The sequence below is a fragment of the Malaclemys terrapin genome, chromosome 3 (assembly GCF_027887155.1).
Source record: "Malaclemys terrapin pileata isolate rMalTer1 chromosome 3, rMalTer1.hap1, whole genome shotgun sequence".
Classification (NCBI taxonomy): domain Eukaryota; kingdom Metazoa; phylum Chordata; order Testudines; family Emydidae; genus Malaclemys; species Malaclemys terrapin.
In genome coordinates, this window is record NC_071507.1 from 125,960,132 (window position 1) to 125,987,768 (window position 27,637).

At 42.3% G+C, this 27,637-nt stretch overlaps 1 protein-coding gene across 3 annotated transcripts in view; it reads right to left on the reverse strand.

The window, feature by feature from the left end:
• Positions 1-1,839: 1,839 nt before the first annotated feature.
• The window catches only part of LOC128834829 (uncharacterized), a 118,471-nt gene continuing 92,673 nt past the window's right edge, over positions 1,840-27,637 (reverse strand). For all 3 annotated transcript variants that reach the window (XM_054023950.1, XM_054023949.1, XM_054023951.1), the window contains 11 exons: positions 24,737-24,886; positions 24,511-24,564; positions 21,897-22,064; positions 20,230-20,382; positions 16,977-17,111; positions 10,224-10,376; positions 9,258-9,467; positions 5,705-5,825; positions 4,746-4,811; positions 3,395-3,525; positions 1,840-2,835 (listed from right to left, as the gene is read on the reverse strand). In XM_054023950.1, the coding sequence (XP_053879925.1) occupies positions 2,722-2,835; positions 3,395-3,525; positions 4,746-4,811; positions 5,705-5,825; positions 9,258-9,467; positions 10,224-10,376; positions 16,977-17,111; positions 20,230-20,382; positions 21,897-22,064; positions 24,511-24,564; positions 24,737-24,886 (1,455 nt within the window). In that variant the 3' untranslated portion in view covers positions 1,840-2,721. The remainder of the gene's footprint in view (positions 2,836-3,394; positions 3,526-4,745; positions 4,812-5,704; positions 5,826-9,257; positions 9,468-10,223; positions 10,377-16,976; positions 17,112-20,229; positions 20,383-21,896; positions 22,065-24,510; positions 24,565-24,736; positions 24,887-27,637) is intronic.

Consider the following 27,637-nt stretch of genomic DNA (forward strand, 5'->3'; position numbering starts at 1 on the left):
TGGCATCTAAAGCATTTTGGCACCTAAAATCTATGAAACTAAGGTCTACATCTTCAGAGGTATTTAAGGCCAGAAGAGACCATTATTTCATCTAGTCTGGTGTGTTCTTTTACAGACAGGTTAATGCTGTGAAAGAAAAAGCCAGTTCGAGTTGCCATCCCTTGTCTTTGAAAAAGTGTCATTGCTGGGGCTCTGCTTTGGTACCTTAAAAAAAAAAAAAAAAACACACCAGCTGAGAACCTGTAGTAGTACAACAGAGTCTTGTCATTAGTTCTCATAGCAGCCTTACTTCAAGCTGGGACTGGCCTGAGCTGTGTCAGGGAAGCACTACGATTCAGCTGTTCTCAGATCTCAAGTGAGATAACAGAAAGGATGTAAGAATCAGAAGCAAGAGCTAGGCAGGGGAAATAGGAGAGGAAGGAGAAGAGAATATACACATGACAGCTGTAAAACTAGGCACATCCGTTTTACTTACTTTGTTAGCATAAGTGTGGTTAAGTAGGCTGTAACCCTTGACATAGATCAACAGTTACTTTTAGATACCAAGGAGAGCTTGCTTAATGGTAGGAATTAAAATATTCTACCACAAGGAACATGGAACTGCAAATATGCTTAAGCAAGGGGTGATAGATGATCATGAGCTGACATGGTAGTTACATGTATCAGTATACTAATCTATAGAAGGAGGACACCTCAACATTGGTAGGAGGAGGCAATATATATAAGGAAAAAGTGAAAACCCCCTACTGAATATGTTTTAAATATAGTGGCATCAGTGTAACATATTATAAAGTTTGCATTCCAGCCTGTGGGGTAGGAGAGAGAGATGTTGCCCTTGGAAGGGGCTAGAACAATGGCTACTCATGATGAGGAGGAAGGTGATGGCTAACATTTCAGGTCGTCCTGCAAGGGATGGTGTGAGTATATGGATGTACATTCTGTCACTCTCTATCTTACTGAGTTAGAGTGTGTGTGTGTGACTTTGCTAAATGTATTAATAAACTATTTGGAAATATAGAAGAGTTCCTATAGTGAGAGCCATCGGGGTTCCCAACTATATAGTAATTTTAATACTGGGCCTGATCTTGGGACAAGAACCTGTCAACCCTCAAAGTGATACCTGGGAATTTTTAAGTGATCAATATAATTAATACCCACACTATAGATCAGGCTAACACACTCAGCAGTAGGACAGGTGGAGTTTTAAGGCTTCAGGACTACATTGAACAGAGCTTTTCACATCACCATATTTAGATAATAGGGAGTCCCAGAACATCAGTTTCTGTGACAAGTGAAAGAGGAGGTAATAACGAGAGCTTGTTGGAAACTGCTGATTCACTAGAATTGAAACTTTTCACAGGAATGTGTCAAATCAGTAGAAATTTGATGGAAACCAGGTATTCCTGGTTTCCTGCCCAGAATCCCCTGCTCCCTAGAATTTTTCAAAACATTGTTTTGATTCTCCAGAAACAACTTTTCTAAAATTACTTTGCACCAAAATTTTTGAACTTTTTCTTCGAATTCAAACGAAAAAAATTGTGAAAAGTAATTTTCATTTTTTGACCAGCTCTAATGATAACTGAACAGCAGGATAAGGCCCCTTCATCCCACTCCCCCTCTGAGAAGATCCTTTTGTTTTACACAACTTTTCATGTTCTCTAGAGGGGAATTACTTTTTTGTCCATATTTGCAAAGCATGCTGTACTTAGCTTTGTTTTCTCCCATGGAAAGTTGGCCAGCTGAATGATTTACTTTTATATAAAACAAACAAAATTTCATAGGTTTCAGATTAGCAGCCGTGTTAGTCTGTATCCGCAAAAAGAACAGGAGTACTTGTGGCACCTTAGAGACTAACAAATTTATTAGAGCATAAGCTTTCGTGGGCTACAGCCCACTTCTTCAGATGCATATAGAATGGAACATATATTGAGGAGATATACACACATACAGAGAGCATAAACAGGTGGGAGTTGTCTTACCAACTCTGAGAGGCCAATTAATTAAGAGAAAAAAAACTTTTGAAGTGATAATCAAGATAGCCCAGTACAGACAGTTTGATAAGAAGTGTGAGAATACTTAAAAGGGGAGATAGAATCAATGTTTGTAATGGCTCAGCCATTCCCAGTCCTTATTCAAACCGGAGTTGATTGTGTCTAGTTTGCATATCAATTCTAGCTCAGCAGTCTCTCGTTGGAGTCTGTTTTTGAAGTTTTTCTGTTGTAATATAGCCACCCGCAGGTCTGTCACTGAATGACCATAGCAAATCCTGGAATGTGGTTAATATTTTGGGGGTTCTCCATACCTGTGCATATTGCCAAATATGCACAGTCTTTATAAAACAAAAAGCCTTTCACAGTTCACACCAGTAAAGGATTGTCAGGCCTTGTCTACACTTACAACGGGCCAGCTGCCCCGCTGTAGCGCTTTGTGAAGATGCTGCCTGCACTAATGGGAGAGCTTCTCTCATCAGCGTAGGTATTCCACCTCCCCAACATAGCACTGTCTACACTGGGAGTTAGGTCGGTATAACCATCTCTCAGCAACATATTTATACCTCTATAAGTTTGTAGTGTAGACCAGGGCCCAGTCAGAGCACGTGTTACTTTGTACATCAGTTTGACTTTGCATAAATTTCATTAGCCCACTCCATGTTAGCCAGATCAGTTACAAATGCATAGGTCTGAAAACACCCTCTGATTTTAATCAAAAGTACATTTCAGCTCACTTTTGGGCCAGCCTGTGTTCATGCTGCTGCATGAGGATGGGAGGTTGTGTGTGTTCAGCCAGGTCTGGTAAAAGAGCATCTATCACTCTGTTCTTCCATCTGCTGGGCACCTGCAATTGTAAGTGAGTGGGGTGTAATGTTAATCCTGGGGAGGAGTCTATGTAGTAATTACACTGAGCCTGAGTAGATTTATCCTGATCAGCAACCCATCCCAACATGTGCTACAGGTACATGCTACTTCCTAGTTTGAAACAAAGGGAAGTGGCTTGAAGAAGGCAGGCTGACTAGGAGTGGGGTGGTTCCTGGCTGGAGAGAGGGACAAGATTCATTGTAAGACACCTCCTCTGCTCTTCTCAGAAGTCACTGACCCTGCCACAGCACCCTCTAGCATAGGTGGTCCTCCCTGACACATTGTCCCTTAGAAGCCTAACAAGTCCCTAGAAATCAGCCAATAGGGTATAAGAACTGTGAATCAGGTGTAACAGGAAGCCTTCAATTATATCACTCCCCCATTCCACTACTTAATCCAGATCTTTAAGGGGGATTTGACTGTTATCCAGACCTAAAAGCTGACTCGACACAATTCATTTTTAACAAACTTCACTGACTTTTTTTTTTTTTTTTTTTTTTTTTTTTAAACCACTCACTACCAAATCCACCATTACTCACAGTCTTTGGCCTTTCAGTCTTTCCTGATGTTATATTGCTACCTTTGGGATCTGGAGTCAACGGATTCTGCTTGTAATCCCTGGGTAGAGTGGATGCCGAGATCACTGTGCGCTGGGCCCATGATGCAGAACCTATATTATAAATAATGTGGAGTTACAGCAGAACTTGACTTTAGCAAAAATACACAAAGCACCTGTTCTGATAAGTAAACATCATAAAAATACAGATGTTAAGTGATACAGAATTGTAAGCAACTTCTTTCTTAGTCCTGTCCTAACTGCATAGTGGTTCCTGTATGGTTTCTAATAGAATGTGCAGAATTAAAAATAGCCACAATATTTCTGCATAAAGACTTTCTCTAACCAGTGACAGGGATTTGATTAAGTCTCATTACTGTGGGACTCATACATATATTACACCATCCGTGGACAGATCAGTGAAGCAGATCTTTGCTGATCCAAGTTCTAATCTAATCCATTATAGGCGAATAGTTTCTCCAAAGCTCTATTGTCATTATCCCTTAGATTGCAACAGAATCAAAAATGTAAGTCGATGGTTTCTTCAATTTCAAGCGTTAGCTTAGTTTTTTCCCTTCATTAGGTCTTCAGGCAGACAGAGACACTTCCCTAATTGACTGTTGGTCGTTCAGGCACGAAGAAATCTCTGAAGCAGATGCTGAGTTTCTAACTGGTTACTGCTATGATCAGCTCTAAGCTTGGATTGTCTCCACATACAGCATGGTTAATATTCTGTTAGTAGCCACTGGCAGCTTGCCGCATGTCACCCTTGCCAATAGCTTTGATTGGCACCTAGCTATGTTTCTGAAACTTAATTATAGCACTTATCTTGCCCTGCAGATACGACCCTAAGTCAGTGTAATTGAGATGGGTGCTCCTCTTCCTTCCAATATCTTTGTGCAGCAAGACATCCCAGAATGCACTGTCCTGAGTGTTGCTGGTACTAATCTGTGTGCCTGTCCTCTATCCCCTGCTCAGGCAATATGAGACAGCAGGCCAGATTTTCTCAGAAAGCACTGATAGGCAGCGTGATGGACAGTTGGTTGTGCTGTGACTAAAGCATCTACGTGGACAACTCTACTGTGATTATTGTAACCGGATCAAATGAGGGTGTGGCTGTGGTTGCAATTACAGCCTAAAATCGACAGAGACCTAGCAACTGTTCAATTGTCACCCCTAGATGAATATGAACACTAGAATGAAGAGTAATGCATGCAATTACTTTAGGGCTTGATATTACAACTAAAGGCAATACAGCCTTATTCAAATTAATAACAATTATAAACCTTTGCACTCTGTGAGCCTGTGATAGTTATTCTGTATTGGTTTATTACCTGACAAAGGACTTCTTACGCTGCTAGCACTAGAAGACATCAGATTAATGGACTTCTTCTTCATTCCTTTTTAAAGAAATAAATTACAACATCCATAATACACAATTAACATCATACTCATCAAGAAAAAGCTAGAGAAAAGCATGTCCTTTTAGTATTTGGGGACAGACATCTGAGGAATGTCTGTATTTTGAGGCAGGCTCCATTTTAAAAAAAGGCTTTTCCTTGCTCTCCAGACAAGTTCTCCAGCTATGCAACAGGTTGAATAATGGGAACTCCCTGCAGACCAAATACTTTGAAATGTCCAAGCTGATTTTCACTTCTTTTATCCTGTGTGTTTGATTTGCCCATAGAGAGCTATCTCTGGTTGGTTCAGAATGTACTCAGCCTTACTTGCCCATTTGGTATTCACACTGGCCGTATTTTTCATCTCTGCTAACACTGGAAAGGCAGTTTAATATTCTTTTTTCATCAACCTGTTTAAAGCACTTTGAATTAAACAGGTGTTATAAAAAAAAAAACAGCTGGGAAGAAAAAAAGTCTTTGTTAAAGTTTCAAAATTCTTGTCCCTTCAGTGAAGATCTGAGAAAGCTCCAAACTCCTGTTCTCTTGTCCTCCAAAGAGACTTCCAGTAAAAACAGCAGTATTTATATTCCTGATGATGCTAAGGTTAAAAAACAAACAAGCAACAAAATACAAAAAAAAATCCCCACCCCCAAAACTCCAAAGCCATCTTTCAAGCCTTCTTCACACATGATGAGAAAAAAAAGCAGAGGGGGATGAAGGAAGAGAGGAACCATCTATTTTTGTAGGTGGGGGTTGGTGACTATGCAGGCATGCGCCATTTTGGCAATCTCCATGGTGGTACAGTACCCAAGCCACACAATTAAGCTGGAAAAAAATCTACTCTCCTTGTTTAGATGTTCATGTCATTTTAAAAGAAATACATGTTCCCTTACCTGTGGGTGAGTTTCTCTGGGATGTTACAGCTTCCAAGTCATAAACCTGACACTGCAGTTCATCCACCCACTGGAAGGCATCCAGTTTTAAACTACGTTCTTGGATCAACTGGCTTCTTATCTGAGGAGGATGGCAATACCACATGAAGAGGATTCAGGTTAAAAAAGAAAAAAAAATCTTCTGACAATCCTCATTCAAAGCAAAGGCACAGGCTAAAGGGCTCAAAAGGAGGAGAAGCAGATGCCTTCAGCATCAGAGGTGGTCACCGTTCAGCAGTGAATGAAGTAATTCCTAGATATAATTTTATAAAATGTGTCTGGGATCCTTCTGGAGGAGACAGTGATATAATTGGTATAACTGGTCATTATAACTATTTAATAAAATCTGCAGTTTCCAGCATTTTAAGAAAGGACAGTAGACAACCTGGGGCCTTTTCCCTCCTCACTCCCCTGAGCTCTCTATTTATAACCCTTGTAACCCACACCATGACCAGACACTTCCAGCCTCAATGCCATTCTGAATGAAAGATAGGAGTGAACAACAGCAAGTCATCTTTCCCTCAGCTCCTCCAAGGGCTGTGTGACCTGTCTTCTCAGTGCCCCCACTCCCTGCCAGAACAAGGAGCAAGAAATGAGAACCAACAATTGAATCAGACACTGCTGAGATGATGGCTTGGTTCTAGACAGGATAACTGTTATAAGCCATATGCTTTCATGCCCATATAGGTCTTCTTCTTGGGAGCTAGCAGTAGCAGGGACCACTGTAGCACTAAAAGTCCTGACACTGTCATTGTTTTGTTTATCTAATACCACATTATTTATTTTCTCAAAGGCCAATTCAGCTACTGATGCTTCTTGGCACTCAAAAGTATTTTGTAAACACAACAAAAGGGTGCACAGCTGCACCATTTAGAGACGGGGACTATGAACTCATTGGCCTATGTGCCAGGGCTGAATGCTTTGTTCTTCCAAAAGTCTCTTGATGTCATACACTCTTAATAAAGGCAGTCACAGAAAGTGCCAGCAGCCTGCTGAACTATTCCCAGCAAAATGCTATCTGTCATCCCGACTCTCCTAAATTGCGGTGGGTGCTTTCAATTGGACTGTTCAGGTGGTTGAAGAAAGAAAATACTTTGGCCAGGTTAATAGGAGAGGCAGTCCGATAAGAACAAGGACATTTCATCCTATCTATGGTAGGACTGCAAATAAGGGATGGAAAGCCACACTTTATACTGTTAGAGATTGTGGAGTGCATGAAGTGCAGCCAAGGGGATGTACCTGACTAAAATCTAATCAAGTGGTTTTCAAACATTTTCATTCTGCAGGTCACTTTGTAAGAGACACAAAGCACCTCTCATTGACCCACTTATCCACCCGACAACCCAATCCAAGAGCTGGACTACGGGAATTGTATTCATTTAGTTAAATCAGCTTCTAAATTGATTCACTTAAATTTGTGCCAGTTCTTTTTGCAGACAGTCTTAAATCAGTCTAATAATGGAGGACATTGTTAAGCAATTAAATTAAGCAAAATCGATAACCAACTTCAGACTGTCCATACAACATGTTGGCACTGATTTAGTTAAATTGATGCAATTTCTGTGTGTAGACTGGGCTCAACCCTGCCTGTGTCCCAAAACGTTTCATTCAGTGGACCATCAAAAAAGGTTCCTTGAACCCCGGTTTGAAAACCACTGGTAATGGATGTGTCCCCCTTAATACTTAATCATGTCAGATAGAAAGTAGATAAAGCAAAGGAATAATAAAATTTCTACATGCCAGCTATGTATGCTGTCCGCAATGGCCATATACAACCTGTGTTATAGTATCAAAGACTTGACAATTAGCATACATGCTAATTATATTTCTTTTTTTTACAACAGTAAACATTTGAAGTGGAGAGAAAAATAATCTACCTATGGCAGCAACCAAGGTGTTGTGGTTTTGATTGTGTCTCTCTTGCCCTGAGTCAATGGTTTTGCCCTGTATTTGCTGGACTAATTGCAACAAGCCTTTTCTTTGTTATTCTACCATAGTAACGGGATTAAGATATGTTGAAGATGAAAAATCATGTGCTTTTGTTTTATATTAAACAGCAGCTGTTTTGTGTATGTTTTGGCTGTCAAGGCACTTTTGGATCTACATTATACTTCAATAAATCTCCTAAGAGGATCTAGATTATCCCAGAACTGTTTAAACACAAAATATATAATCAGATAAGGTCAGTAAAATCTGCAGCAAAACAAACCAAGTAGAATTTGCCAAACTTTTATTGTAAGTGAAAGGCTTGTGCTGTTGGGAATGATTAGGCATTCTATAATTTATACCAAATATAGTACTGCATGTTTGATTTCACCCAATAAGAACATTTAAATGTTGGTAACTTCTAAGTTTATGATGAAACTGCTGGAATGGATTTCCTCATTTACAGTTCACGTGACAGTGCAAGAGAAGAGAAAGAAGACTTAATATACCATTGGGTTAACTAGTAGGCACTTCTGAGCTCCTCCATTCCATTCAGTCATACCTCTCAACCTTAAATCTGCCAATGTGTGATCGAAGCAACCACAATGTGATGCAAATGTCTGAAACATGATGTACCTGTGTTTTGTTACACATTATAATCTGTCAGTTGTGGCATAATGTTTGTGGTTTGGGGTTTTTTTTTTGTTTTTTATTTTTTTAAACTATAAAGCAGTTTTTAAGGATGTTTTCTCACTCATTAAACCAGTCGTTTAAAAAGAAATTAGGAAGGACAGAAATTCCATAATGTGCAAACAAAGTACTAGCAGGACATGAACCCTCAGTCTTCAAATCCCTAGTACAGAGCTAAAGAATTCCATGTTATCCTCTCTGTAGGCCAGCAGCTAGTGAGGGATGTGGCACACATTTGCCAGTGGATTACACAACTACTTGCTAAATTATGATATAATGTTGGAGATCAGTGTTCCTGGATTCTACTCCCAGTTCTGGGAAGGGAGCATGATCTAGTGGTTAGAGTGGTGCTTACAAATACTTAGGTTTAGCACATTGTGGATGACTGGAGGAAATTTAGGCTTGCCATTTTAAACACCTGGGTTTTATACCCAATTCTGCCAGAAGTGACCTCCTGTGACCTCTCCGTTAGCTTATTTGTAAAATGGGGGGAATACTTGCCTGAGGACAGGGATTCAAGGCCATGCTCAATATTAGAGGTTGTGAAGTACACACAAATATAAAAAACTGTGAAAGAGATGAGCTTAGACCCCATGGTCTCCTAGCCCCCAACCTAGTGCACTGTTCCTTAGACCCAAAGGCATTCTGTGTTGAAGGGTCTGTCTCTTCAGAACATCTCGTAGCTTGGCAGGGCTGCAGAAGGAGGCGGCAATAACTCCCAAAATGCAGAGTATTCTGTGAAATCCAGGACACTGGAGGGGATGCATTCAGTATTGATCAGAGAAAGACATGCAGCTGGTAACCAATACTGAGGCTCTAGTACATGTCTCAAGGAATGCTAGCTTCCTTAGCAACATGGTACATGCTGAAGTGTTTAAAGGTGTAGTTATGCGCTTACCTGCCGCATTTCTTTTTTGATCCGTTTTTGCTGAAGCTGCACTATTTGAGAAGATTTCTCAGCATCTTCGGTCAGACATTGCAGCCTCTGTTCTTTCTGCCCCATGTCTTCCAGCATCTTCTCCATGTTTGCTGCCTTCATCACATCCAACTGTTGCCTGCTCTGGGCTTCTTGAGTCATCCTATGTTCTACTTCCTGTAGCAAGTGTTTCTATGACATGGAAATAACAATACGTCAGGCAACAGAACTTGAAAGACCCATTCCTTTCTAATATATAAAAACAAGCAGAATTAAAAACAAACCAACCCTCAAACTTTCTGGAATCAGAAACAAAATAGGTCAGAAGCTCAATTTTTTCTCCTTTGCACATCACCTTTAAGCAATACCTGGAAAGGAGCTCCCTGCTCTGGTAAGTTACGTAACTTAAACTGCGTAACTTACATCAGCTTAACCCTCTAGTGTAGACAAGGCCTAAGTTAAACTTTTTGCGTGTGGAAATAAACATTGGGTGTTCTTTTTCCCTCTTATTTAAAATAATTATCAGCAATAGAGTACTGGAGTTATTTTTTAATACAGGTATTTAGCATCTGGAAGTTATTCTTAGGCTCTTTGACAGTTCATATCTCCATCTTACAGCTTCATTTTCATAAAATAACCCTTTTAAATCTTTGATTGTCATTTTGCCGAGGTGATGTAAATCTTATATATGATCCCTAACAGCTTCTGTCTATATTCCTTTCTGACTACAACAGTGCCTGTAGAAAAAGCTCAAACCAATATATATGGCTTGGTAGAGTCAAAATATATACATCTTCAGCTTCAGTTTCCAGTTGTCCCTCAATTGTTTCTGTAAGTATTTCCCTCTTGAAAGGCAATGGGTAAAATTCTCTATTGAAGTAAGTGGTATTGAGGAGATGAGAATTTGACCCACTTCGTAGAATGAGTCAGGATAGTTATTTTAGGTACCTGCTTATCTAACTGTTTCTTTAGTCTTTCATTGTCTGCTTGAGATTTTGCCAGAGCCTTCCTTATAGCCACCAGCTGCTGACGAAATAAAAGCACCTCTTGTTCTGCCAGCATCTTAGCATTCAAACACTCTTCTTTGTTTTGAAGGGCCTCCTGTTAAAAGAACGTAATAGAATTAAGGAATGAAAGCCATGGTCCTGTATTCTTAATAGCGCCAGATTACTTGAAAGGTGACCTGCAAGGGATTTTTAATAAGTTGCAGGAGTCCCTTTTGTTTCTTTCAGATTCAAAAAGAAGGCCTGAAAAATTTAGTGGGGGGGGGGCTTGTTTGATTTTGGGGCCTTTTGTATTTGGAGGCTTGTTTGGTATGTTTCTGCTAATTTTTTCTAAAGCCAGGTTTACACACAGATTTTGTATGGATAGAACTACAACTCTACCCTGATATAACACTGTCCTCAGGAGCCAAAAAATCTTACCGTGTTATAGGTGAAACCGCGTTATATCGAACTTGCTTTGATCCGCCGGAGTGCGCAGCTCCGCCCCCCCGGAGCACTGCTTTACCGGGTTATATCCAAATTCGTTTTATATCGGGTCGCGTTATACCAGGTAGAGGTGTATTTTGGTTAGGTATGTGATAGGTATATATAAAATGTTACCAAAATATTCAAGGTTAGTACAGTAACTCCTCACTTAAAGTCGTCCCGATTAATGCTGTTTCATTGTTACGTTGCTGATCAATTAGGGAACATGCTCATTTAAAGTTGCGCAATGCTCCCTTATAACGTTGTTTGGCAGCTGCCTGCTTTGTCCACTGCTTGCAGAAAGAGCAGCCCGTTGCAGCTAGCTGGTGGGGGCTTGGAACCAGGGTGGACTGGCAGCCCCCTATCAGCTCCCTGCTCCCCTAAGTTCTCTGTGCAGCAGCCGCCCAGCAGGTTACCAATTGCCGGCAGTTCAGCTGTGCCTCCCCCGAATGCCATGTGCTGCTCCTGCCCTCTGCCTTGGAGCTGCTCCCAGAGACTCCTGCTTGCTGTGCGGGGCGGGGGGAAGAAGGGGGCTAATGTCAGGGTGTCCCCCTCCCCTATGCTCCTGCCCCCTGCTTACCCCATCTCCATAGTGCGGGGGGGACAGGGCTCAGGACAGAGGGAGCTCGCTAGCGTCTCAACTAGCTGATCTACTTAAAAAGGCAGTGTACTTAGAGTGGGGTCAGCGTACTTAAAGGGGCAATGCACATCTCTCTCTCTCTCTCTCACACAGAGGGTGTATGTCTGTCTGCCATGCTGTCTCCCCTCCCTCCATTTGTGCTGCCTTGTAGAGTGTGAGGCTACATTAACAACGTGTTAACCCTTGAGGGCTCAGCCAAGCGCTAGTTCATCATTTAGTAGTAAGGCATTCCCTTGGAAATATCCCACCCTCTGACTTCACCACCTCAGCCAAGCTTCACATTCACCATTGCTGTGTACAGTATTAAAATGTTTCTTTAAAACCTTAAGACCTTAAGAAACCCTAGTTTTCTGTGATTAAAAAAAAACAAAAATTCTCCAATAAAAAAAACCAAACCATAAAATCCACATTTTTACTCAATTAAAATGAAACACTGAACATTAGTTTACCTAGCCACAATATATATAGGTATCAGTTGAACACAATGTTTTATTGATATGTTTACAATTTAAGCAAGTTCAAAGCTTACCAATGCCATTAATCATTATAATAAAATAAAATTAATAGAATGATCCAGTCACAGTGCATTGTTTCTTTGCTATTGTTGATGACTCTACTATTTCAACCTCTTCATTTCTTTTCATTCAGTTTGTTTAGCACTTTTCACATGTTCTGCAATTGTCTGCCTTCATATGTAATCTACAGCCTTGCCGAATACAGTATAGAACAACACATTACCATCAACGTGAAATCTGTCCTTGCCAAACTCAGCAATATTTTAGTGATTTTTAAAGTTTTTGGCATCTTTTCATAACTTTAATTACTTATATCTGGAAGCTGAAGTGAAATTTGAGATGCATTAAAACACAAACCCCTACATGCCACTGAGTAACCTCTGTATGCTGGAAGCAGCTTATTGGAGTATGTTTAGCTATGTAAATTTAAAGCACATTAAAAAAAAACCAACCACAGGAGGGGGAGGTTGTGCGCATTGAATAAGTGACACTGGTACTTTCAGTAAAATGTAGTTAATAGTTAATATAGGTTTCTACATTTTCATAAAATGTAAAAAATACAGATTTCGCTGTAAAAATGGAAATGCCATGTTTTTCTGTGGCAAACGGATTTCTAGGTTCTTAGCAATATCAGGAGTATAAAATCTGATCTTCTTTAGTTTTTTTGGAGGACCAGTAGGAGGTATAGGATACATTTATTTTAAATTCTTAACATGTTATTAAAGGCTAACGGTGTTGAATTTTTAGCAAAGCCTTCCTGTATTCAAAACGTTAATCACTAGAGTTAAATAAGTGTTAATAAAACAAACAAAAGTTTTAAACAACCAGACTGAGTAAGAGTCCCTCACCCTCTTAACAGTTCATTCATGCTCTGGGTACATCTTCACTGCAGAGTTAACTCAGACTTTGACTCAGGCATTGCCCCCGAGTTTGTGAGTGTTTTAAATCTAGGCTAGCTGGCACTGCTCAGTGTATGAGCTAGCGCTCTGGTGCTGTTTTCACTCAGGCTGGTAACCTTCCTACTTTGCAGTGAGGATGTAGGCTAATCACTCAAGTATTGACAGTCTTCCAGTGCTTTCCCACAATTCCCCTGTGTGTCCAGAAGCAGAGTCTAGTCCTTCCACAATTCATTGGGAAAGAATCAGAGCAGATCAGCCTCCTGCTGCACAAAGAACCCAGGGATTCGCCTCGTGATGGGTGAGCACAGCACCAATGAGGACACAGTAACTCAAGAGATATGGCTTTGAAATTGCAGCTCATACCTAGGCTAAGCCAATTCAGGTGTTGACCACTCAAGTTAACTCTGATCTTCTAACCTAGACATGATCTGAATTTCTAATGTAATTAAGAACCAACCCTGCCCCTGAAAACAACAACAAACCCACACAGCCTCCACATGCAGGCCTCCTTCAGACATACAAAAAGGCATGAGCCTAATTTTTCCCCTTTGCAGATCTTTAAATTGTTTCCTGCAGTCCTTACTCAGGTAAAACACTCCCATTAAAGCTGAAGTAGAATCAGATCTCAATGTTTTCAACTATCACCTAGAATGTTAATTCATATATGTTTCAATTAAAAGTGAAATCTTATCAGCAAGTTTGCAGACAGGCAGACAATAATACTGACACCTGGGATATAATCACCTGCAAAGAAAACCTCAATAATTACAGGAAATAATCTGTCAAGGTACAATGATTAGCTTTATCATTTTGTCCTGCTTCAGCGAGCAAAACTCATTAAGAACTCACAGTACAGCTGAATATGAACAGATTGTCCTCAAGTTCACTGGAATCCTGGTGCAGTCAGATTCCGTGAAAAACTGGGTTTGCTGGATTTTCTTCTGGAATTTACTTTGACTGGTTCCCATCCCATTTTGTGTTCTCTGCCATAAAACACTCACTCACTCGCTCATACAGGGCTGGCCTAACAGATTTATGGAGCCAGCCATGAATTGACAGAAAGAGAAATTGAATCATGAGTTGCACATCAGTTGCAGAGCACGCAAGACACATGCGCCCACAGACCAAAGAGTAGGGCACAAAGCAGCCACTTATTCTGCTTGTGTTTGAGGCCAGCCCTGCATTCATTTTTTCCGTCAGTTGTCATCATGGCTGGGTAATACATAGCCTGACACCCTCCTTCTCTCTCTTCTGCCTCACTAACTCTCCTTACTCCAGTATATTCAAACCCACTGCAACTGCAGCTATAGGTACCTTCCTTGCATACCAAAGATAATTACTCAGTCCTTCTGTTGCATCCATTGTATGTAGATTGTAAATTCTTCAGGGAAGGGCCCTTCTTTTCTTGCATGTTTTTAAAGCCCCATGTACTCCAGCTACACTACATAAATAATAAAAAGTCAGAATGGCAGCCACTGATTTTCCATCCTGCATGGAGGGCCCCAATATGTTATAGGATACCATGATTAAATGGTCACATCTGCTTCTGATAAAAAGTCTACATGAGTCTCAGAGGTCTTGAGGTATTTACCTGGCACTTCTTCATACGTAATCCTGAACCACATCACAAGGTCAGCCCAATTTTTTTCCCTCTCTTCTCAGCATAAACATATGGATTCTTTAATCCTTTTGGTTGTTAAACAGCATTAACGTCTCACTTCCCATTTTCTAATGGTCTGACTCTCTTTTAAGCCAAGATGTTATTTAATTATAGAAGAGTTATGTTACATAAGATGTTGACGAATTAACTACAGATAGGAGGAGGTGGCTTTGTTTAGATTTACACTTAAAACCATCCCGAGTTTTGGTCTGGATTCTTTACCAGAAAAGTTATATATTGAGTATTTAATACTATCCATGTTGCCATCCTATTCTGTATAAGTTCTTATTCATGTAGTATCTGAGTGTCTTCCACTAGCACACTAAGAATGAGACTAACATCCAGCAAGTGTTTGTTCTCTCATCCCTTCCCTACATGTACATGTGAAGTAGAATGCTTTGTTTTGGAATTAAATATTTGTATATAGATATATCTCGCCTCCCAAACACCACACATTCCATTGCACACATCTCTCTCTCTCTCTCTCTCACACACACACACACACCGTATGTTTATGTTAGAGAATGGTAGGTTACACAGTCTTCAGTCAGCCCTTGAGATGGTTCTGTCTCCTGCACAGATGAGCTTTACCCTTATTGTAGAGAGTTCCATTGTGCCAGAGCAGCAAAAGTTGTTGACTAGTCTTCATTCTGGAACCTCAGTTGATCTTTTAGATACCAATCGCCTAGGCCCAGGGTCATCTTGAAAATAAGGACCAAGACCTTCAACTTGATTCGATATTCTATGGGTAGCCAACATAGGGAGCAGCAGATAGGCTACTGCAAGCACAGCAAGCCTAAGTTACTGAATAGATGAGCTGCAGCTTTCTGTACTAGTCAGAATTTCCTAAATACTGAAGGTTTCATGCCCAGGAAAATCACTTTGCCGTAGTCCAACCGAGACGTGACGCAGGCATGAATAACTGAGGTCAAATTATCATTCGCCTGAATGAGACGGAGACTCCTAGCCATCTGAACATGGTAGAAAGTGTTACTCCCAGAAGCTGCTATGCAAGAGCTCAGCATCAGTGAGGAATCCAGGAATGCGCCTAAGGTATAGAGACTGAATTGTCCAATTGTGGGGTGCACCTTCAACCAAAGCAACAGAACATTTCTCACTTGTGACGTAATCTGCAGTATTGCACTTCTCTAGCTCTGTAAATAAATCTTGACCTGCCCCTAGGACTACAAGAGGAAATAAAAACATGCAGACTCCAGTTTCAGCCTTGCTAAGAATTCATAGAGTAGCACACAGCAAGTCAGGCCCAGGCGTTTGTTTTGGCTAGTTGAATCATGTAAAGTAACGCTTTATAAAATGGCTTTTTATACAATAAGCATCAGGTCTTTATACAAAGCAATATTTTGTTCTTTCCTTCCTTCTCACTAAGTTAACACATATTGGATTCCTTTTTGGCTTTCTTTGGTATGAATTAGCACAGCTGAGAATTTGTTCTTCCTCTTCAGGTTTTAAGATGGTCAACCATATATATTATGTAATTTGCTGTCTCAATTTAAACTAACAAAACCAGCATTCCTATTCATTTTTAAGTCATAGAGAGCCATCGTTTTATTTCAAATGCACAAGCTAGAAGTCTAATTCAGTCTCTTTTTTGATTAATCAATTATCCATCCACCTATTTAGCATCTCCTTGACATAAATGAACAAAGTGTATGAACATACAGTTGTACATTGGTTTAAACGCACGCACGCACACACACCATTCTGCCTTTACTAATTTTAAATTAACGAGTATGATCATTCTGCCTTTCCTTGGTTTGGCATATAGAGCCAAATAATCCACGTAACTGTCAGTAAACTATATGTTCCTTTCTGTCCAACCACATTCAGAGACAGAAGGCATATTTTTTCCATTCATCTGCACTTTGGTTTAATTTTTGAGCTCCATCCATCTTTTCCTTAATTTAAATGAGAACCTTGTATCCCATTCTGCTTTCCTTAAATACCCTGTAGTTCCCTTCTATAAAAAGCACCATGCACACCAAAGCAGAAGTCAAATTATCTTAAGCCTCCCCCTCTACCCCGCCCCCAAAAGCAGTATTTTCCCAAACTATGTCCACAAACAAATACGCATCCTCTCCCACTAGACTATACGTATCTTCATCATATTGTTGTCCCTCTTCTTTCTCATTTGCTTTGATCAGTAGTGAAATAGTTAATTTTGACATATAAATTGTCAAAATTAATCTTCGGAGTCAATGCCTCGATTGGGGGTGAATGTGGGCTATTCACAGTACTTCTCAGAGTTGTTATTTCAGACTGTCTGCTGAGTCAGGCAGACATCTCTGTTCAGGTTTACGCTCTGTAAAAATTACCTTTGGACTGTGAACAACCATAATTTACTTCTTTTAAAATGAAGCTTGGAATTTGGAGCACAAGATAACAGTCACCATGAAAAAGTCCTGGCTTTTTAGCTGCTGCGAGCTGGCCAAATTTTATCCCCAGTTTAAGCAGAAAATAAAAAAAGACAAATAAAAATGAAGGAATCAGGACTTCTCACCTTCTCTGCATTTCTCAGCTTTACAGAGAGTTGTGCCTTCTGAATAGTCTGCTTCCAACAGCTCAGGACTTTCAGCTTACACACCAGCTCCCCTAGTCTGGTGTTTTCATCCTGCAAGGTCTGCAGCTGCTCTTGCTAAAGACAACATTATTACAGTCACTATTAAGAGAGACTTCTTACAACGGCACTTTCCCTTAGAGCAACCTGCAATGTTTTTACAATACGTTCTCTCTCCAACTGAAGACTGAACTTCCAAACCTCCAAACTTTGCAGTTTAAACCAGTGCACTTTTCAAAATGAATTTCAGTTACTGTACCTATGAGGGAACAGAAGTGAACACTGCCCACAGACAGAAAATAAACAAACAGGTAAACTGTGTAAAAATAAAACATCACTGAGATAAAACACATGGATTTTTCTGTGGATATCCAAATTTACCCAAATGGTGGTTTTGGGTCATATTCATTGGTTCATATTAAGTACCCTATTTCACCCCACTTATGATTTTCCTGATAAGGATGACATAATAGCATTATGGCAAAATTAGAAGTTATATGAGAAGCTGAACCCTATTTTTCCTGACATTGCCTCAGCTGGGAGGCTTGTTGATGAAAACTGTACTCTTGAGATGGATCTGGGTGGCCACATTACATTTACATTTCCTCTCACATGTTTTCCCACTTGTTAGACTTGGAGGTGTATTTTTCATGATTTATCATAGATATTTAGACGTAAGATTCTGGGCTGACAAAGGAAGACCAACTTGGTCTCATTTGACTTAATTGACAGACTGATCAACAACCCTATTCTTCCAAGTTTCCCACATCAATTGAACTAGCCTTGGATATAAAAATGATCTAAGTTTGTTTCTTTTCACTGGATTATCTTCTTCATCAGGGAGCTAAGGATTTGGCTGAATGCACTATTACTTATTATTCGTATTACCATCGTGGCCAAAAGCTGGTAGGCACTACATGTGGAATTTATGGTAGCTTTTCCTTTGGTTCTCAGATGTATAAGATTCCCCACCCCTCCCCCTTCTATACTGACCTTTTGGAACACCTAATTTTCAGATTATGGACTAGTTATGGAGAGTTAGGATTCCTGGATTTAGTGATTATGGCCCCAGTTCAGCAAAGCACATGAGTGGTCCCCATCGCTATTCAGCAACGTTAGGGTTACCATTCGTCCGAATTCCTGCGGACATGTCCGGCTTTTCTCAGTTAAAAATAGCGTCCGGGGGGAATTTGTAAATGTCCGGACTTCCCCCCCCCATGCAGAGCACGCGCGGCTGACAGGTCAGCCGGCCAGATGGTGCCACTTGCATGGGGCTCTGGCAGCCAGCGAGAGCCCCTCCTCCGCTTACCCCTCCTCTCCCCTGCAGCTGAGTTCACTCCCCTCCTCTCTCTCCCTCCCTCCCCCTCCCTGCATTCACAGCCGGCCGGCCATTCGCAATGGGCCTCCGGCAGTCTGGAGCTCCTCCCTCTGCCCAGCGCGCCGCTCCGCAGCGCTCTGCGAGGGCGGGAACCGGGCTATGCGCTCCTTGGGGGAGCACGGCAGCGTGTTGGGCTGCGCGTGGAATCCGACACGCTGTTCTGAGCGGCACGGTAAGTGGGCCAGGTGGTCGGAGAAGGGGCAGGGAGGTTCTGGAGGGGGCAGTCAAGAGACAGGGAGCAGGGGGAGGGTTGGATGGGTCGGGAGTTCGGAGGGGGCTGTCTGGGGGTTGGGGGTGTGCATAAGGTTTTGGGCAGTCAGGGTACAGGTAGGGGGTAGGGTCTTAGGGGGGCAGTTACGGTGGGGGGGTCTCAGGAGGGGGCAGTTAGGGGACATGAACAGGGAGGGTTAGGTAGGGGGTGGGGTTCTGGAGGGCAGTTAGGAGCAGGGGTCCCAGGAGGGAACAGTCAGGGGACAGGGAGCAGATGGGTTTAGATGGGTCGGGAGTTCTGGGGGGGGGGCTGTCAGGGGGTGGGGAGTGGTTGGATGGGGCATGGGAGTCCCTGGTGTCTGTCTGGGGGTGGGGAGAGTGGATAAGGGTTGGGGCAGTCGGGACACATAGGGGGTAGGGTCCTAGGGGGCCAGTTAGGATGGGGGGAAGGTCTCAGGATGGGGCAGTCAGGGGACAAGAAGCAGGGAGGCTTAGGTAGGGGGTGGAGTCCTGGGGGGCAGTTAGGTAGGGTTACCATACGTCCGGTTTTTCCTGGACATGTCCGGCTTTTTGGTCCTCAAATCACCGTCCGGGGGGAATTGCCAAAAAGCCAAACACGTCCGTGAAAATAGCTTTGCCGGCATCCCTGCCCCAGTCCCCTGCTTACCTTAGAGCGGCTCCGGCAGGCTGCGAACTGCAGGTGGATTCCCCCGCGGTGGCTGCTGCTGCTCCCCCCAGACACCTCAGCTCTGTGTAGCTGAAGAGCCGAGCTGCCCGAACGCTACCGGCTTCACAGTTTGCTGAGCAGCCTCCAGACTCTGCGCCCCCCGCCGGGTGCTTCCCCTCCTGGGCTCCGGCTGCGCTGGGGAAGGAAACCGTGAAGCTGGTAGCACTCGGGCAGCTGTTTCGCGGCTGGGAGGGAGGAGGGGGAATGCAGGGCGCTCAGGGGAGGGGGCAGAGTTGGGGCAGGGACTTTGGGGGAAGGGGCGGAGTTGGGGCGAGGCCGGGGGTGGGGCCAGAGCCCCATGGAGTGTCCTCTTTTTTTAATGAGGAAATATGGTAACCCTAGCAAAGTGCTTACTTGCGATTAACTTTATGCACATGAGTAGTCTCTGACTTACAACTGGACTACTTGTGCTAAATTAAGCAAGTGCTTAAATGCTTTGCTGAACTGGAGCCTGTGTGTGTCTGCCTGTGAACAAGGGTCTATTCTAATGTTGATTCTCCTCCTAGATTTCAGACTAAAAGCTCCGAGAATACCAATTTCTTTCTTTCTCTCTTTTTGTCCAGTGCTGAGAACATTGTCTGTTCTAAATTATAACAATATCTTTTGATGTTATGGTTAAATTCCATGTATACATTTCCATTTCTACTTCAGATGGACCTGAACTGCAAAGCTCAGGCCCAGAACTCAACCTCTCCAAAGTTCACCAGGAGTAGGATGCAAGTTTTTGGGTCAGCCCATTACAGACACACAAGACAGTTGCCAAGTTCAGAGTCAAAACCACCAAAAAAGTTCAGTAGGTTTTATATCCAGACATTTGGTTTGGACCCATAATTCCTACACTTAAAAAAACAAACAGAAACAAAACAAACCCCTTCCCTTACTTTAGACAAATGTTCTTTCAATCCATCATCATCTTTAGTGGAACCAAATTTTTTCTTCAAATCAATCATATTGTCAACCCCTTCTTTTCTCACTTCACTAATGATCTCAAATACTTGTCGGCTCATATTAAGGCGATAGTCATCTAGCTTCCCCTGCAATTAGAAACAGAAGCCCACAGTATGGAGGAGGGAAGACACATGTATATGAACTTAATAAAACTATATTCTAAATAATTCTTCCATATAAAAATATGCAGGTAACTCATTGAAATGCATCTAGCAGAGCATTTAAATGAATCAGTGGCTCTTTTTGTAAGATGTGCAAGACCTTAATTTTTCTGCAATTTTTTTTTACCACCTTTTAATGAGATTGTATTCTGCTCATCAGATGCTGGAAAAAGAGGAACATGGACTAGCAGTCCCCATGGAGTCCCTTGCACACAGTATTTTAGAAGGTATGAGAAGTATCTTAGTTCCTGCCTGAAAACTTTATCTGATAATTATTTCACAAAGTCATAAAGTATCAGAATGAGGAAGCAGATTTCTTCCTCTAGCCAGACATTCCAGCCCATGTCATTTCAATTGCATAGCTTTGTAGATAAGCTATCAATATGCACAAAATACATGTGCTTAATAGAATGAGTAGCATGTTGTAAGAACAAGCTTTTTGGTACAAAATGGATTCATGTTAGAGACAACAAGTGAGACAGTGGGGCGATGAGACTGCAAGTAATTCTGCTACCACCCTTGCCATCCTCTGGGGCATTAATGGGCTTGTGGATACCTCACAGATAATCCTGAACTAGAGCCCCAAGATTATGTATTGGATTGCTTCTAGAATAGGTTATTGATCAAGTGAGTAATTGTCTTACATTTCAGTTTAGAGGTTGAGATACCATCACTCATGCTGCGTAGTACCTTACTCCTCAAATAGCCCCAGTGAAATCAACAGGAGGGACCATTTGGGAAATAAGGCACTACTCAGCATGAGGAATGGCATAACAAGTTGGCCCTAGGTCAGTGGTTCTCAAACTAGGGCCTTTGCTTGTTCAGGGAAAGCCCCTGGTGGGCCAGGCCGGTTTGTTTACCTGCCATGTCCACAGGTTCGGCCGATCGCAGCTCCCAGTGGCTGCGGTTCGCCGCTCCAGGCCAATGGGGGCGGCGGGAAGCAGCAGCCAGTATGTCCCTCCGCGGCCTCTGGGAGCTGCGATCCACTGGGGTTTGCGATCGGCAGAACCTGCGGACGTGGCAGGTAAACAAACTGGCCTGGCCCGCCAGGGGCTTTCCCTGAACAAGCGAAGGCCCTAGTTTGAGAACCACTGCCCTAGGTTATTAAGAAAAATAATATACACTGTTTTTAAATTAAAATTTAACTTTTATTCTCACCACTGTAGCTAAAAAGAGCAAATGTCCCCACCCTTTTTAATGGGATATTAGTCCCCTTTAAAATGTACCTTCTCTTCATCAGAATAGACCCACATACGTCCTTAGCTGAAAATTTCCCCAAGATACTCCCAAAGTACATAAAGAGATGAACAGTAAATTCATCCATCCACTTTAGCTTGTGGGCCCATTTTTCTAATTCATTTATTTCTATGCCACACATACTAGATAATACAATGGCAACTAAAAGGGACCTATCAGATACCCACTTGGTTTGTACTTACTTTTAGATGTAAACAAGTCACAAATAGATTCTGCACTAACGTTTCATATTCATCTTGTACTTCTTTCCTTATCTCCTCTTTGAGACAGAGATTTTCTTTTTCTAGATTAGTGAGTCTGGCTCTTAGAGCAGTTATTTCCATAATCATCTCATGACTCAGCTCTGCTATCTATCAAAGAAGAAAAATGTAAATCAGTGAAACTAGAGATGGGCCTAAACCAAAACCCTTGGTCTGAACATCCCAGAACTTTGAAAAAGTGTGGATACAGATATGCATCTCATGGCTTGAGTCCATTTCTAACTGAGAGGTTACATTACAGTAATTAAACAGTTCTGTAAAATCACTTATGTTTTGCATCTCTATTTGCTTTGAAGTTATTTCCTTTAAAGGGGCTGAATACAAAGGATCCCCAAGGTTCAGACCCAATGTTTTGAGGGTGCTAAGATGTATAACGACACATGAAAACCCAAGAATCTATTTGTGGTTATGAGGGGAAGGAGAGAAAGAGAGAGACACCGAAGATGAGCAATGAATCCAGTAGGTAAGAGGGATTGGGAGCAAGTATATTTGGGGAGGGCTGATGGAGGAAAATTAAGAAGTCTGATATTAGGAGAAAGAGTCTGTGTGGGGCCATGAAGTTTTGGTGAATCCTGATTCCACTTACCCTAACCGCCCCTATTCCTTGAAGATAGAAATCAGAGGAACTGCAGCTAAGCTGTATAGCAAACTACTAGGTTGTAAGTTTCTTGGGGCAAGTAAAATGTCTTTTTATAGGTTTGTACAGCTCCAGGCACAGACTGCTTAATAAAGAATCAAATAAACAGCAATGTATTGTTAGTAGGTCTCTTGATACTTGAAAACACAGCACCAATCTGATTACTAGAGATGGCATCCACGTTAGCAGAAATGGGAGCACAACTAATGGAATGTATTTGTCCGCCTGGTTTGCAGGCTCGGGCAGGTAGTTATTACATGTATAAGTTCTTTCATTTTCATCCTTAATCTATTGCATTTGCAAACAGTTTGCATTCATACTCAATTGTGAGTACAACATTAGGAACTCCAGGGTCATTTTAAAAAAATTGATCCCAGAAGCCTTTATATGCAAAAAATATATAATATACCAGGGCCGGCTCCAGGGTTTTGGCCGCCCCAAGCAGCCAAAAAAAAAAAAAAGCCGCGATCGCGATCTGCAGCAGCAATTCAGCGGGAGGTCCTTTGCTCCCAGCGGGAGTGAGGGACCGTCCACCGAATTGCCGCCGAATACCTGGACGTGCCGCCCCTCGCCAGAGGACTTGTGTCCATTTATCCTCTTGCGTAGGGACACAAGTCAGATATCAGGAATGGCAATATACAAAAACCTGTAGGAGAACACTTCAACCTCCCTGGCCACACAATAGCAGATGTAAAGGTAGCCATCTTACAGCAAAAAAACTTCAGGACCAGACTCCAAAGAGAAACTGCTGAGCTCCAGTTCATTTGCAAATTTGACACCATCAGATCAGGATTAAACAAAGACTGTGAATGGCTATCCAACTACAGAAGCAGTTTCTCCTCCCTTGGTGTTCACACCTCAACTGCTAGCAGAGCACCTCACCCTCCCTGATTGAACTAACCTCGTTATCTCCATACTGATTTATACCTGCCTCTGGAGATTTCCATTACTTGCATCTGAAGAAGTGAGGTTCTTACCAACGAAAGCTTATGCTCCCAATACTTCTGTTAGTCTCAAAGGTGCCACAGGACCTTCTGTTGCTTTTTACAGATTCAGACTAACACGGCTACGCCTCTGATTTTTGTGTCTTGCTTGCAATACTCCTTCTAATACATCCCAGAATGATGTTTGCTTTTTTTGCAACATCATTACACTGTTGACTCATATTTAGCTTGTGATCCACTATGACCCCCAGATCCCTTTCCACAGTACTTCTTCCTAAGCAGTCATTTCCCATTTTGTATGTGTGCAACTGATTGTTCCTTTCTAAGTGGAGTACTTTGCATTTGTCCTTATTGAATTTCATCTGATTTACCTCAGACAATAGCTATTCTGTATCAGACTTGCTACACAGAAGTTTTTGGAAAGAGAATAAACAATTTCTACTAAAATTACAATTTTAAGAAAGATCATGTAATTATCTAAACTGGATATTGGTCAGGATTCTGAGCTTTTGAAAAAACATCTTGTGGTCCTCAGTAATCATGAATGATTATCACCTCTGTTTTACAAGTCACTCAAAAGATGACAACTCCAGCAGCATAGGAACCCCAAAATTATAATGGGACATTGGTGCACTACTGGGTTAGATAGAAGGCTGCTCCCTATAAAATATTTCCACCACTTCCACATGGATTTTCTTTGAAGGCCTCCCCATCCACATACTCTGCCAAGAACAAAACCCAAGCGTAATCTGCTGAGTGGTTGGGGCTACAAAGAAACATCAAAAGTCATTGTGCAGTGCATCTACAAGCCCAGAAACATGACAAACAAAGCAATAACTAGGCTCTTTCGGTCAGAGATGGTCTTCATGAGTTTATACAATGCCCTTCACAATGTGGCTCCAATCCTGACTGTGACCTCTAAAATGCTACTGGAACACAAATCACCACCACCAACCTGACTAAGGTTTACATCAGTCTGCCTTCCACCGTCTTCTACTACATGCAGTTCCTGAAACAGAGCACAAAGGCATATTGTGACTAAGCTAGCACAGCAGACTTATCTTACAATTATTTTACCACCTGAAAGCTTTGTCGTTACTTGGCAAGGGCTTCCCATCTTGCAAAAATCTCTTTGACATTTCTCCCCTCTCTACTATACAGAATCAGCACCAGGCATGTACCTGTTCTTTTTGGTAGAGTAGCTGATGTTCCTGCTGAAGCAGATTTTCATAAAACACAGTGTAAGTCTCAAAGTTGCTGCGCTCTCTGGCCATGATGTCACAGCCCAGTGCAGTGAGGCAGTTTTGTAAATGGCTTTTTTTAAATGTAATCTGGAAAAACAAAATAACAACAATAATAATCCCATGATAAACCCAAATTTAAGTTTTTAGTCATTTTAGACATAGCCTGCTATGGTAACACAGGTATTTACATCTATTTCCTGTCCACCTCCGTACTCCACCCCAAGGCTTCTGTATTTTGTTTTGACATATCACATTCCCATATGGGAACTGCCTAGTTTCAGTTTTTCCATTCAATTGGAGATCAGTTGCTCCTCCTATAGAAATTATACTTTAGAGAAAAATAAAACTTTTCTCCCCACCCTACACTTTCCAAAAACCCTGCTGAGCACTAAGAAGGAAAGCTTCCAAAAAGATGAGCAGATTCATCCAGAACATAGGGCTTGCCTACATGTAAAGTTGCATTGGTTTAACCAAAGATGCAATTTTAAACTGATTTAATTAAACCTGTGCAAAAAGGTATGTGGACATTCTTGTTTTGGTTTAAACCAGGATCATTCCAGTTTAGTTAAACCATTTAGGATCTAAGTTAAGCTAAATTGAAATCAATGACTCAAACTGAAATAGGAGGGTCCAACATAGGGGTTTGGAGCAGATAAATTAAACCAGTGCAAATTTGTGTGCAGACAAGACCTTAGCTCCATAAGTTCACTTGTAGATCGGAGAGCTCTGAGGGTAATTTCTCCACACAATTTGGATGGGGAATGGGCTTACCTCTAGGAACCAAGCAAAGTGTAAGGGGACTGTTGCCCCTTTACTAACATTCAGTGGGGGTGTTTGGTTGCTAGCTCCCAGCACTAAAAGGGGAAGGGTCGATGGGAAATCAGGAGCCTGAGACTGACAGTCCCCAGGAACAATGGGGAGAGGCCAATGCTCCAGATCAGCCTGATTGACAGGGCGGGCAGGTTAATCAGAGAGTCAGGAGGCCGGGGGGGTTCCGTCCTCCATGTGAACTGGAATGGCCTGTGTCAGACAGAGAGGGGCCGAGCTAAGGAGAGAGCAGGGGCCTGAGCTAAGTTGCTGGAAGCAGAGCTGCAGCCCCAAAGCCAGAGCACAGCCCAGAGAGAGCAGACCTGTCCTGGGAGCAGAGCTGTAGCAACCAGAGCCAGAGGGGCCAGAGAAGCACCCATGGAGCTGAAGGCAGAGCAGCAGCAGCAGCCGTGCTGAGGCAGAGTGGAGCAGTCTGGAGCTGGGTGCGATGAGCAGCTGGGGAGAGGAAGGGGACTCTGGGCAGTGGGCCCAGCACAGGGAGACGCCTCAGCCAAGAGGCTCTGCAGGCCAGACTTGGAGGGGGATTGTAACCCTGACAGGGCGGGGGCAACGCTGGGAAGAAGGGTCCTGCCATCTAGAGCCTGAGAGCGTGTGGCCACCGCCAGAGCAAGTGTCCAACCCGCAGCATCTCTGCAGCACAGCCAGGGCCTGGGAAGGAGGCCTGGGACCTACAAGGAACAGACTGTGAACTGCCCTGACGTGCCAGAGACACTGTTTGTGACGTTCCCTGTCACAGAGCAGGGTGATGTGTTTCCTTTAACCTTTACCATTTTTCCTTATTCTTTTTTAAAATTAATTGTTAATTAAACAACTTGTATTTGCTTTAAATTGTATGAAATGATCAGTGGGTCAGGGAGGTGCCCAGCGCAGAGAGAGTACCCCAGAGTGGGGACACCCTAGCCCCTTCTTGGGTGACCACAGCAGGGTTGGGGATCGAGACCCCCAGGAATCCTGGGCCCAGCTTTGTCGGGGTTTACGAGGACTCTGCCAGACAGAAGAGTGGAAGGGGAGACCTCAAGGGCAGGGAGGCCTCTGGGTAAAGGGTGTGGGAGCGAGGACTCAGATCCTTTCGCTAGCCCACTTCACCGGGGTAGCCCACTTCACCGGGGTAGTGCAGAAGCCAGGAAAGTTCCCCACAATAGCGGGACCATTCCCCCGCTTACAAATGCATCTCAATACTGAATCACATTTCAATGAAAACAATGTAGAGATCTGATAATGACCTAATATTTCATTATAATTGAACATATATTTATAAAATACCTTTCATCCCTAAAGATCTCGAAGTTATGAATTTAAGCTAAATAAAGGGATTATTTCATCCGCCATGAAACTGCCCTCTTCCCTCAGGGTGAAGAACAGCAACATGTGTGACAAATCCATGTGTTGTAGAGAATAGACTATTACTATATAAACCACAAACATCTCTAAGAAACTAAAACTAAAAGCCTTGTCCTTTGGCTCCGAAAACACAGGCGTCTACCAGTTGGCTGTCAGGGCAGCCCTTACATTCTCTGTGGGCCTTCTGTGAGAAAGCAGTGTTACATGCACACACGAAGCACATTACAACTATACAACATGAGAAATGAATACCTTTTCCAACTGAAACTGCAACAAGAATTTTTAGGTATGAAAAATGTAATTACCAACTTGGAAACTGGCCAAGACATTGGGACCAACACCCCCACTCTCAGAATGAATACATCAGTTCTTTAATGACTTAAAGTGAACAGAGTACTTCCTAACACCACACAGAGACACTGATTTACCGTACCAACTCAGAAGGAAGAGTTCTACCTTTTGAGTCCCCAACACTACTTTCCTATAGTTGCTTAGAAGCCTCTAATCCCAGTACTAATTCTGCCTGACCTTACTACAATTGTGAGATCTGAACAAATCACATTACAAGGTGGCCAGTGTCATATGTAACACACAAGCTCACATTGCTAACATAATCTGAACGTAAACTCAGAAGTTTAAGAGAGGGTGTTTCCCTTGTGCGTCACTGAC